The sequence below is a fragment of the Lactuca saligna genome, chromosome 7, assembly GCF_052625555.1.
Source record: "Lactuca saligna cultivar CGN05327 chromosome 7, ASM5262555v1, whole genome shotgun sequence".
Taxonomy (NCBI): Eukaryota; Viridiplantae; Streptophyta; class Magnoliopsida; order Asterales; family Asteraceae; genus Lactuca; species Lactuca saligna.
In genome coordinates, this window is record NC_136423.1 from 16,299,444 (window position 1) to 16,313,336 (window position 13,893).

Below are 13,893 nucleotides of genomic sequence, written 5' to 3' on the forward strand. Positions count from 1 at the left end.
TATCCATGTAAAGGCTTAGAGTGAGAAACTTTATGTTTTAGGATGTCCTTTAAAGGTCAGATCTAAGGTTGGAGTAATTGTCTTAATGATTAATACATTAAAAGTTGAGTTATGAGATTCAATCGTGTACACCGAGCATAATCCTAGCTACGACCAGCGTAGCCAGTTGCGAGCTCATTCCTTCCTAGCCAAGTACTCTACGCCTAACATGGAGTTATGTCTGCCATGCATACAACCCTTGGTTGACTTTCTTTGACTTTTGGGCTAATTGTGTTTGTAAGGAACTAGTGAGGGTTTTGGTCTTGGAAGGGGCAAAATGGTCTTTTTCCCTAAATATGGATTAGACTTGGCTTGGGATTAATGGAGTATGGAAATTACCTTAATTACTGATTAGGGTTAATTGGTGTAATTATTAGGCGAAGTCTAGTTTTGGCACTTCAGGTGTAAGTATAATTAGTTATTTGTGCAAAGTGAGTCTCCTCACTATTCTTACATGTGTGGTAGAATATATTTGTATATGTGATAACCAGGTGGTTCTATGTGTTATTATTGTGATATGTGTTAATGTGTGTTTTGAGACTTCGGGTAGTCTCCAGGGTTGCTGATAACCCAAAGGGCATGTTGTTTGCTTACTAAGACTTTAGGTAGTCTCGATGGTTGTTGATAACTCATAGTTGTCTATTTTGTGTTGTGTTGTATGAGTTATTTTAGGGAACTCAATAAGTTTTTTGCTTACAGTTGTTGATTAAATGTGTTTCAGGTACTTCTGAGAATCATAGAAAGGCGAATGCTTGATCGTACTCATTCGCTTGCAGTTTATGATTCTAGATATTTTGGGACACTCTGATATTTTGATGATGATTTGTATTTGACTTTGGTGATTTTCTTGAGATAGTTTTTATGAACAATGTTTTTATATGAATTTAAAAATGAAAAATATGGGTTAAAATTTTGGATGTTACACTCAGTATCATTAACTAACTCCAATATATACCGTTGAATAAAAAGCATATTATATTGACCAAATTCATATGTAGGAAACATACTTAAAAATAAGCACGAAAACATAAAGAAGCTGGAAGCCTATTATATGTGACCTAACTCATACAAAACATAAAAAACAATAAACATCAAAAAAATTACGACGAAACATAGATAAACTCGAATTTATACCGATGCATATATAAAACAGTTAAGTTTTTTTTTCAAAAATTAACGAATGAAAGTTCTAAATTTATATTGTAACGTTAAACATCTCAAATTTATGTCGATACATATAAAAAAGAGAAATGGAAAAAGTAGTCTCTTTAAGTCAACGAACGCAAGTTATTAAGGAAAATCAGTATATATATTATACAGAGAAAATCGAGAAAGTTTACAAAATTGAGATAGTAAAACCATAAAGATGTTGAAAGTGATATTTTAATGAGTAGAATTGTGAAATATATTATTTTATAAAGTTTTTTTAAAAGTAAAAGGACAAATAAAGTCAATTACAAAAGTGGAAGGATCCCAACGTGAGTGGAAACTTACTGACATTTATTTAAAAAGAAAATACTAAATGGCAACTTAAAACTTTAATTAATATATATATATATATATATATATATATATATATATATATATATATATATATATATATATATATATATATATATATATATATATATATATATATATATATATATATATATAATCTCTCGGTATTATTAATAATAATACAAGAATTGAATTCACCATCTGTGGTTTTATATAATATCAGAACGATGAAGTCACTTCACGCCTTTCAACCTTAATCGACGCTAAATCAAGCATCAACATCAATCTTTTCTACTAAATCCATTTTTCTACCCTCCAATCACAATGGTTCAAATTCTTATCCCTTTCATTGCAACCAAAAATGTTGCTCATTCTCACCATCGATGGGCCTTCCTTCTAAACCGAGAGAACTTTCAGTTCTGGAAAACAATGGTGGAGCCTTTCTTCTCAACATACAAACTTGATGGGTATCTTCATGGAACAATTCCATGTCCTTCCTCTAAAATGCTAGCTGCAGAAAACACCATTGTACCTAACCCTAACTTTTCCATCCGGATAGAAAACGGCGTTTGTGTAAATATGGTTCAGTTATCATCAATATCAGAGCAAGACTATGATAACTTTTATGGAAAACACATCTCCCATGAAATATGGGACGCTTTACACCGTACCTAAGAACCTACAACTCTCTCCCATGAACTCACCCTTAAAACCAATCTTCTCAAAATTGAAATTGAAAGTGATGAGTCTATTATGGCCTACCTACAATGTGAAAAAGGATATGTTGATTCCCTTGCCTCAATTGGTGAACCAGTACGTGAGAAGGATCTAGTTCTAACAGTTCTAGCTGCATTATCACCTCGTACAAAACTAAACAGACTGGTTACCAATCTTGCTGCTCGTGGTACTGTCATTCACATCGACGGTGTTCAAGTTCTTCATGCAGATCATGAATTCGTTCACAGGAGAATCCAAACCAAACATAAATCAAGCATACAATGTCCACACCAATGCACCCATATCAAAGAACCAACCACTAACCAAGTATCTTTGATCTTTGGCTCCAACCTGGTTATCTGATACTCGAGCAAACAGCCATGTATCTCATGACTTATCCAACTTGGATTTTTCTAAGGCCTGTCAAGGCCCTAACACTCTACACGTTCGTAATGGTAAAGTCTTTTTATTCTCCATGTAGGCTCAAGTAATATTCACTCACCATACAAACACTTTCACTTGTCAAATATTTTACACTTTCCTTTCATCTCTAACAATCTTTTTTATGTTCAAAAAGAATTGCGCTGATAATAACTACTACTTTGAATTATATGTTCATTTCTTTTTTGTGAAGGATCCGTTCACTCAAACTACCTTCATCATCGGGTCCAAGCAATAATGGACTATATACTCTTAACCTTCCTCAACCTCAGTCAATAAAGTTGATCAACTTATTTGTTGAACGTGCCTCCTATGATACATGGCACCAACGCCTTGGGACATCCAGTTCATCCTCGATTACTTCAATTCCAATGTCAAATAAAACTTTGAATCAATTATGTACAACTTGTCTGTAAAAGCCACGTTTCTAGATACAAGTTTTTATTTTGTAAGTTGAGAATTTTGGGATTTTGCCAACACCACGGCGACGTAAGGAGTGGACCATGCTACGGGACACGTCATTAAGTGGCGGCGTGGTGGCAGCTGGGTTCAAAACCCTAGATTCCGAGCCTTGAGCCTTATTTAAGCAACCTTATGATTAGGATTTCAGCTCATTCTCAGCCTCCACCCTCCAATTAAGAGAAACTCTAAGTTAAGAGTGTGTGTCTTTATATGTGTTCTTGGTGTTTCAAGTGGTTGAGAGCTTTTAGGAGAAGAAGAAGAAGGTGGTCATTCATTGTTAGTAGAGTTGTTGGTAGAGAGTTTTGTTGAAAATAAGCTAGACTAGTTGTTATTGTGGCATATATTAAATGGTTATTAGGGTAGTTAAGATTAGTTATTTCAGGGTATAACTATCAAATGAAAGGGTTCTTTGAAAGGTTATACCTAGGGGTGAGCATTTGGACCGGTGGACCGGACCGGACCGGTGAACCGGACCGGACCGGACCGTTTTTTTGGACCCCCGAGCCGGTTCTTGATTCTAAGATTTCTCGCCGGTCCGGTCCGGTTTTTACCGGGTTTAGAACCGGTTGGACATGATTAAAAATTTTTGTGATGTTTTTTAAACACACATAACTCATTTGTTTTAAGTCGGATTGACCTGCGGTTTTTTCCAACATTTAGTTTACAGTTTGTAGATGAATTTAGACTATAATTTTGTTTATTTTGGTATTATATTTACCGTGTTACAATCCTTCAAAATAGAGCTATCAAAGCTGAAAAAATTCAGCTTTTCAGCAACATTTTGTAAGTTGTGATGTTTTTTAAACACCCATAACTCATTCGTTTTAAGTCGGATTGACCTCCGATTTTTTCCAACATTTAGTTTACAGTTTGTAGACGAGTTTAGACTATAATTTTGTTTATTTTGGTATTATATTCACTGAGTTACAATCCTTCAAAGTAGAGTTTTCAAAGTTGAAAAAATTCAGCTTTTTAGCAAGATTTTATTATCTGTGATGTTTTTTAAACACCTAAAACTCATTCGTTTTAAGTCGGATTGACCTACGGGTTTTCCAACATTTAGTTTACAATTTGTAGATGAATTTAGAATATAATTTTGTTTATTTTGGTATTATATTCATTGAGTTACAATCCTTCAATGTAGAGCTATCAAAGCTGAAATATTTCAGCTTTTTAGTATTATTTTATACTATAATTCCGAGTCCGCGTTTAGCACTTGTGGTAGAGTTGTAAGTAAGTATCAAACTAGTTTATCGACATTGATAGTTGAAGCTTTGTTATGTACCCAAAATTAGGTGATAATGTTTACAAATCCGATAGTTGACAATGTTGATGACATCTTGAACGATGATGATATAGCTTTGGGTAAAAAAAATTACAATCTTTATTATTTTTTTATACAATTATTCCTTTTTATTAAATACTAACAACATTTTCATTTTTGTTTATGTAGAGATTGCACAAGCTTTAAATATGTTACATATGGATGATAATGATATGGGGAAGAGGCCAATGGAAGATTAGATTATAGGTTTATGAAATTTGATAGTTTGATTGATTTTAAAGTTTAAACTATGATTTTTGTTGTTACGGTAATACTTTTGTATGTTTGTCTTAAAATTGTTTAACTTTTGTTGGTGAACTTGATTTATATATTAGTTTCTTTTATTTGGAAAATTAATTTTTGCAAATTGCAAGTTATAATATTATACATCAATGTAGATTAGTTAGACGTGAAACGGAAACATATTAATTTTGCAAGTTATAATATTATACATCAATGTAGATTACTTATTATACTCTAAACAATTAAAGTTGTACCGGTCCAAACGGATCCAAAAACCGGAAAACCCGGACCTGGACCCGGACACGGACACGGACACGGACACGGACACGACTCATCCGGTCCGGTCCATGGTCCACAAAATTCTCTATAACCGGTCCGGTTCGGTCTGGGCCGATCCAAATGCTCACCCCTAGTTATACCCGTTGAATTGGTTGCACTTGTTACAAACGATGCAACTATTAGAATATTTATTTATATGTGTCCACTCTTGTAATTATGTGGGTGTTGTTTTTTTATTAATAAAAAAATTCTATTTGTTTCTTGCACAATATCTCCTTCTATCTTCTTGTTTTGATATGCTTTTTTCAACAAAGTGGTATCAGAGCCCGGTTGAGAAGAAATGGAGAAAGCGTTGAATTGAGAGGCAGAAATAGGAGAAGAAAGAGATGAGGGTTTGTAGAGCCATCAATGGTAAGAAATGGATAAAACCCATGGAGGGTCTTTGGTTTCTTTTAGAATAAGGAAGAAGAATCGCAGAAAAGAAAACAGAGGATTATCGGGAGACCTCGTTGAATATTTTTTAAGCGATCGTTATTTCCAGATTGTTGGTGTTTCTTCTCGGTATCATAAGAAGATCAGATACATGGCATGTGGTTTATTGCAATACATGGTATCGATATGTTATGACTTTAAAAGGTTGCACCAAATATACTAGGGTAAGAAGACTAGAAGAGAGGAACTATTGGGTAATAAGGCTGTGGGGAGTGGTCGCACCTAACCCACTGTAAAGTGTTGTCACCTCTGCGCCACTATAACTTCACTACCAACCCACTAGACATTGAAAATGGTTACCACTTAACAAATGCATTTTTGTATTTCTTTTATTTTTTTTTTAATATTATATTAAATAAAAAACAAAATACAAACCATAATTTAAATAAAAAACACACGTTACATTAAAATTAAAAACACATTACATTAAACACAAATTAAAATCCTAAAATTCTTTTAAAAAAACATAAAACAATTAAAATCCTAAATTACTTAAAACCATAAATATTATAACCTAATTTTTATATTTGTTCCGGACTTGTTGTTGAATTTTAAGAAATGTTGCAAGATTTTCCGGGTCGATATCTGGTTGGAGCTTTGTGTTTATGATTTGAAGATCGGTAAGAGCTATTTTTGGCGACGAGCTACCTCCGTTGTTTCGTATTATTTTTTCTAGAAAAACTAGCACTTTATCTATGGATGCCGCAAGCCCGTCTTCGCTAGTTGTTGGTGTTTTTCCGCTTGAAAACACTCCCTTTCTCGCTTTGTCCCTTCCCGGTGGTCAACGAAGTTGGACGTCCGGTGGACCTTCCCTCTCGGTGGCGTCGAAGTCATCGTTGAGGTCGAGTCCAAAACCCACATCCAGCTCAGACATTCTTGCCCTTTTGTTGAAACCGGTGGTATATCCCGAATGTGCCGTTTCCGGATATAGAACTCATTTTGGACCGTTACGACAAACTTCCCACGTTTTTTGGTGGCCGAACGGTTTACCATTGGTGGTAATTTTGTATTTGTAGGCCGTGGTTGCTAAAATGTTAAAATTGTTGCTATCACTTCTATGCATATTTTTAAGATTATCAAATATGACAATGAATTTGGTACAAGCCGCTCGTAAGTCACGTCGTTTTACATTGATCGAGTCGTACGTACGCTCCGTTTTCTTTCCAAATAATGTGTGGAAGTGATCTAAACTACGACACCAAAAACTTTGAGCCGTTTGCGAGTTTCCGACATCCCGTCTTGCGATATAAAAATGCAAGCTTTCGCTAAAACTTCCTCCTTGTCTTCGTTCCATTCGGTAGTTCTTTTTTTTTGGATCTTTTATTTTTTTGCCTTCGACAAGTTTGTTGTGTTTTTTGGACCCGTTCGTCGTCGTCGTCATTGTCGAGATTTATAGGTTGAGATTGAGATAATGGGACTTGAGATGGTCAAAATTGTTGAGGTTTAAAAGAAGGTTGTTAAAACTATTGAGAATGTTGTTGTTGAAAGGCTTGGAATTGGAGTTGATTGAATTACTGTGGTTGTTGTTGGTAGAAGTTTGGGGGGTATGAGGTGGTGAATAGAAGTTGTTGTTGGATTGGAGAGATTAACAATTGCATGTAGCTAACATTTGCATTTGGAGTGTTTGGGATGTTTTGATTGAAATCCATGTAGAGAGAAAAAAATATATAAGAGAGATGAGTGTTTTTTGTAGATGGTAATAAAATGCAGTGTCTTTTGAAGTGTAAAATGTAAATAGAATAGTAAGTAATTTATAAGTAAAGTTGATTGTGTTTAAATTTTAAAAATAAATTTTTTTTTTTTATTTCTTAAACGGTCAAAAAAGCTGCTTCCCCACCAAAATCCACCCGTTACAAAAGAAAGCATCTCATTGGTTGTCACATCTCGTCTCCGGAGCCATGTCACACGCAACCCACCGGAGTTGGGGATTGTGTTCACGCGTGGGGAGCCCATCCACATCAGCCAAGACGCTTGGATACTCCCCCATACCAGATAGCCTGAAAATCGGGGTGCAGCGGGAACCTATCATGTGAAGTTATGGATACATAAAACAATATGGGGAATCTATCAAAAGATATGCACGAGTACGGACAAAAGCCATCGTGATGTTTTTATGTTCAAAAGAAAAGAGAATTAGGACAACTCATGTCCTTTGGCTGTCAACTCAACAAAAAATTAATGAAGAAAAAAAGAGATCACCTGGGTATGAGAGAGGATGTCAGAAGTGAATAGTGAAGAAGATTTTTTATACGAAAGGAGTAAAAAGGCTTCAGTTAGTAGTGTGTGTGTGTGTGATTAAAGACCCAAAAGAAAATACTTTGGGCAATGATCTCTAGCACAGTGGAGATCGATGAAGGCTTGTTTGTTCTTTTGTGAATATGACTTTCGGTTGATTGCTGCAATTCGTGGTGTATGATGAAACCAAGTGAGAAGATCTTGGTTAGATTGATGATATGTGGAGTTAATAAAATGTATGTTAGTGTAGACAACCTTGTTACCATCTTCATTTGCAGGAAATGTTCTTGTAGAAGATGATGTTTGAGGGTAACTTCAACAAATTTTGTATGAGGCTAAGATGAATAGCCTCGAAACCAAGTGAAAAGATCTTGGTTGGTTTGTTCTTGCAAGTGCAAGAAATTCTTTGTTTAATGTATGGCTTTGGATGATGCTCTCCATAGCATTTTCAATTTGGTGTTGGAAGAATGGATTGATGTTGATGTTCTTCAAGATATTGGTTAAGTCTAGCTTAAGGGGGAATGTTGAAAATAAGCTAGACTTGATGTTATTGTGGCAGTTATTAAATGGTTATCAGGGTAGTTAAGATTAGTTATTTCAGGGTATAACTATCAAATGAAAAGGTTCTTTGAAAGGTTATACCGATTGGAATGGTGGCACTTGTTACAAACGATGCAACTATTAGAATATTTATGTATAGATATGTTTAGTCTTGTAATTATGTGGGTGTTGTTTTTTGATTAATAAAAAATTCTATTTGTTTCCTGCACAATATCTCCTTCTATCTTCTCGTTTCGATATGCTTTCTCCAACAAGTTTATCATTCAAGCTTTTTCAGGCTTTGAAGGTATAAAGTTCACACTTTTCTTCTTAATAAAAAATTCTATTTGTTTCTTGCACAATATCTCCTTCTGTCTTCTTGTTTCGATATGCTTTCTCCAACAAGTTTATCATTCAAGCTTCTGAAGGAATAAAGTTCACACCTTTCTTCTTATTAAGTTTTTATGCATTCTTAAATGTTCATTAACGGTGACCATACAAAGATTTATGAAGACTAAACCTGGTGCATGTAAACCTTCTTAGAAAGGATGTCACAAAAAAATGCATTCTTCGTACTATGCTAATGGACGGATCGATGATGGGAGATGGCAAGACTAAGGATGGTATATATACTCATTGCTTTAGCTGCCATACTTGAAGCCCATCGTAGTCGTGTCCTTATTGTTGACTTTTACCATTTGCAACCAGACGTGCTTTACGACTAAGGATATCCCAAAATGAAATTTTGTGTTTGAAAATGCACATGGTGTGAACTGTGAAGGGCAATAGTACCCACGGGTCAAGGAACACGAGTCTAAGTCTAACTTGTAACAAGAGCAAGGCAAACCGATAGGGGTATGATATTCAAGTATTCAACCTTATATCTAGGTTTGGAAATACCACGTTGAGATCAAGTAAGCATTGGATGTTTTGGGTGGGGGGATGTAATCGGTTGCCGTAAGCTTGTCAGCTTGTCGTATATGGTAAACTAGTCCTAACGGCTAGAATGTCAAGCTGGTAGATATGTTTGAAACCAAACTGGTTTCAAACAAACCAGTTACATTTTCAGATCAGTTTCGGTTTACAAATCAATTTCGTATCATGAACCGGTTTTTTTCCCCACCACTATAGAATAGATAACATCTCTATTGTTTTATAAGCATAAAGTTCATGGTTGTCTTGACAGGTAGTGCCAGATGAAAGCCAATTGCAAGCGTAGTTGCAAGTAGGAAGGTTGTAAAAAACTAAAAATAATGGGTTATGAGAAAAGGTCGTGGTCATAGGTTGTAGATTACCACTAGTTTTGATGACGATTGGACCCGATAAGAGGATAATCAATGTTGAAGGTGATGATTGATGAAGATGGAGGAGATAAGAGAGAAGAACATTCGAGTACATTAAAATGAACCTAACGTAAGAGATGAAGCTGATCTACATGATTCAAAAAAAAAAAAAAAAAAAAAAAAAAAAGCATTCAAAACAGATCAAGCTAAAACAAAGTAGAATTATTCACCAAATGAGTTCATTATTCTTATTTAAACGAAACCAGTACCATCGATCAAACACTTAAAACCATCCATGAAATCTCACACATCCCTAACACAAAAGTTTCAATTTCCTCCACGGAGACGAAGAACAAGGTGGAGGGTTGACTCCTTCTGAATGTTATAGTCAGCAAGGGTCCGGCCATCCTCAAGCTGCTTTCCGGCGAAGATCAGCCTCTGCTGATCCGGTGGGATACCTTCCTTATCCTGAATTTTCGCCTTGACATTGTCAATGGTGTCGGAGCTTTCCACCTCCAATGTTATCGTCTTCCCAGTCAAAGTCTTGACAAAAATCTGCATACCACCTCTCAAACGAAGAACCAAATGGAGAGTTGATTCCTTCTGAATGTTGTAATCTGCAAGAGTACGGCCGTCCTCCAGTTGTTTTCCGGCGAAGATCAACCTCTGTTGGTCAGGTGGGATTCCCTCCTTATCTTGGATCTTAGCCTTCACGTTGTCAATGGTGTCGGAGCTCTCAACCTCCAGAGTGATTGTCTTTCCGGTGAGGGTCTTCACGAAGATCTGCATGCCTCCCCTGAGACGGAGGACAAGATGGAGGGTGGATTCCTTCTGGATGTTGTAGTCGGCGAGAGTACGGCCGTCTTCAAGCTGCTTTCCGGCGAAGATCAACCTCTGCTGGTCTGGAGGGATGCCTTCCTTATCTTGGATTTTGGCTTTCACGTTGTCGATGGTGTCCGAGCTTTCGACTTCAAGGGTGATGGTCTTTCCGGTGAGGGTCTTCACGAAGATCTGCATCCCTCCCCTGAGACGTAGGACAAGATGGAGGGTGGATTCCTTCTGGATGTTGTAGTCGGCGAGGGTACGGCCGTCCTCGAGCTGCTTTCCGGCGAAGATCAATCTCTGCTGGTCTGGGGGAATACCTTCCTTGTCCTGGATTTTTGCTTTCACGTTGTCGATTGTGTCGGAGCTCTCGACCTCGAGGGTGATGGTCTTTCCGGTGAGGGTCTTGACGAAGATCTGCATACCTCCCCTTAGCCTAAGAACAAGATGGAGGGTTGACTCTTTCTGGATGTTGTAGTCGGCGAGGGTACGGCCGTCTTCGAGCTGCTTTCCGGCGAAGATAAGCCTCTGCTGGTCTGGGGGAATGCCTTCCTTGTCTTGGATTTTGGCTTTCACGTTGTCGATGGTATCGGAGCTTTCGACCTCTAGTGTGATGGTCTTACCAGTGAGGGTCTTAACGAAGATTTGCATCTGTAGCCAAAGAACGAACACGATAAGAATATAAACAACCAATAGTAACACAAATCATATAAAATCAGATGTAAGGTCATATATTATGAAGCCTATAACATCAATCGAATATAAAGCCGCAGATTTCTTGATCAAGACAAAAGATGATATCATAAATCAAAATAATGAAATCAAATAGAGCATCTAAGTTAATGTTACAGTTGAGATGACAATCACAGATTCGTAGTCTATTGCGAACATCAATTTCGATTATACGATTCAGATCTAAGAGACCTGTTGATCAGATCAATATAACTCCAACAAACAACAGCGGATCGTGATCATATCAACATCTAACGAATTGAGACAACAAAACTCTGAAGATAATACGAGAAGCGAAAGAGCGATCAATAAATTTTACCAAATCGCTGTTTACGGAAGATTTTAGAATTATTCGTCAAGATTATAACTCAATAAATTCCAAAAATTTGTTGCAAAAAAACACAAATTCAAAGAATAGAGTTGCAGATCTAATCGATCTGTTAAACAAGATCGAATTCGATGCAACAAACAACCACCGACCGGAATAATTAACCTAGCAAAAAATTCACGAAAATAAAAAGAAATCGAGAACACTAAAATGGAAAAGGCAACATACCTTGAGAGAATTGAAGACAAACAAGAACAGATGAAGATTGAGAAGATCGTTGTGTATGAAACTGAATGAATATTGAGGTTGATTTATAGGATGAGAAAGAAGAGGCGGTCTCCGATAGAAAAATAAACGTGACGTAGGAATCAGAAGAAATCGGTTGATAGTGCGACACGTGTACGGTAAAGATTGAAAGGTGGATATGTAGTTGCTGTCAAGTTGTGCACCACACGGCAGGGTATGGAATCTAGAAAGGGTGTGGTGCGTAGTTTCCGGGTTGCCTTTCTTTTGACTTTGGATAAACAAATTGTCAAATTGAACAAAAGCTAAAGCTAAAGGGTTAAATACTTAAATGGCATTTTCGTCATTCACAACTCCAATCATCGACCTAAAACGTCATTTACGCCACTTGCTTATTTATCTATTTACTTTTTGGAAGACCAAAGTAGTGGTGATGATGGTGACAAGCTCCACCCAGTAGCGTCGTGGTACCAATCAACTTTTTTTATGAGAAAGAGAGACGGGCATGGTAGTCATAATACGTTTGCATTTTATTGATAGATTTCAAATCTTTTTATATACAATACAATAAAATCATAAAAACCTCTTACTAGAAAATAGGAGATAATAACAAACCGAATATATTCAAATCAATTTTAATATTTTCTCTTAAGTTGGACATTGTCGGGAAGAAAACAAAGATGTTGAGTACATAATCATTTTGTGAACATGTGAGCAAGTTGCAAGTTGGTATCAACCTGCAAAGGTTGAACTTTTTTTGATTCAACTCTCTCACCAAGGAAATATCAATCTATCTACATATGTTTTGTGTGTTCGTAGAAGACAAAATTATTAGCAATGTGACGGGTAGCTTGATTGTCACAAAAAAAGAATTGTAGAACCATGTTGTTCAACGTCTAATTCCTTTAACATCCAATGCAACCAAATAATTTCACTTACAGTAGTGGTAGTGGTCATGGCTTTATATTCAACTTCAATGGAGGATCGAGAAACAATGATTTTTTTTTTGTCTTCCATAAAATTGGAGCCCCTCCTAAAAGAAGGAGATAACATGTGCGGGAACGCCTTGTCATAGGACATCCAAGCCAATCTGTGTCGAAGTAAGCTAAAAGACGAGTTCCACCTTACCGAGGTAATATAATTCCTTGACCTGGGGTAGCCTTGAGATAATGAAGTACTCAAAGAAGGGCATCTAGATGATGTTGCCTAGGATCTGTAACGAACTGGCTAAGAACGTTGACAGTAGGCTATGTTGGCTCTAGTTGCTTGCAAGTAGAGGAGTCTCCCAATCATTCGTCGATATTGATTTGCATCAACCTTTGGTTGACTTTCATCTTGATCAATTTTATGGTTTTGCTCTGTTGGAAACGAACTAGGTCATGCCCCCATCATACCACTGTCTTTCAGAATGTTGAGAGTGAATTTTTTCTGACTGATCATCGAATGTCTTTGCCACCTCGATGCCAAGGAAATACTTTAGAGCACCTAGATCCTTGGTGCTGAATTTAGTATGTTGACACTCCTTTGTTTCTTAAATATAGTATGCATTGTTACTCACAATGATCACATCATCAATATAAATGAGAATAGCAAGAAAGATGTCATTATGATTAAAAAGGAAGAGTGAATGATCATACTTAGACTGTTTGAAATTAAGACTCGAGAGAATAGTAGTGAACTTTTTTGTACCATTTTTTAGATGCTTGTTTCAAACCATATAGAAACTTTCGCAAATGATAAACTCTCGTATCATTAGCTTTAGAGAATCCTTAGGGAACTTTCATATAAATGCTTCATCCAGATTACCATGTAAAAATACATTATTGACGTCAAGTTGGTGTATCATGAGCTTTACAACGGGAGAAAATGTGTCGTGAAAATCAACTCTCTCGGTTTGAGTGAAGCCTTTAGCAACAAGTCGGGCCATATATCGTTCTATCTCCCCATTAGGCTTGTATTATATTTTGTAGACCCACTTAGAGTCAATTACTCGTTTTCCCTTTGGGAGAGTCTCTAGAGTCCACTTCTCATTTTGTTCAAGAGTGTGAATTTCCTTTTTCATGGCATCAACCCATCTTGATCATGCATGGCTTGTTTGAAACAATTGGCTCTTCATTTGAGGTGATGTTCGCTAAAAACATTTAATGAGAGTCAGAAAATTTATCATAAGATAAAATGTTGGCAATTGAGTGTACCGTTGAGGAACTTTGGTT

The 13,893-nt window shown here is 36.4% G+C and overlaps 1 protein-coding gene across 1 annotated transcript; it reads right to left on the reverse strand.

Moving 5' to 3' along the window:
- Window positions 1–9,777: 9,777 nt before the first annotated feature.
- LOC145005758 (polyubiquitin 4) lies at window positions 9,778–11,775 on the reverse strand. Its single transcript, XM_078964866.1, has 2 exons — window positions 11,666–11,775; window positions 9,778–11,028 (listed from the first exon to the last, which is right to left on the reverse strand). The coding sequence occupies exon 2, from the start codon at window positions 11,026–11,028 to the stop codon at window positions 9,883–9,885; it is 1,146 nt and encodes a 381-aa protein (XP_078820992.1). The 5' UTR covers window positions 11,666–11,775; the 3' UTR covers window positions 9,778–9,882.
- Window positions 11,776–13,893: the final 2,118 nt, after the last annotated feature.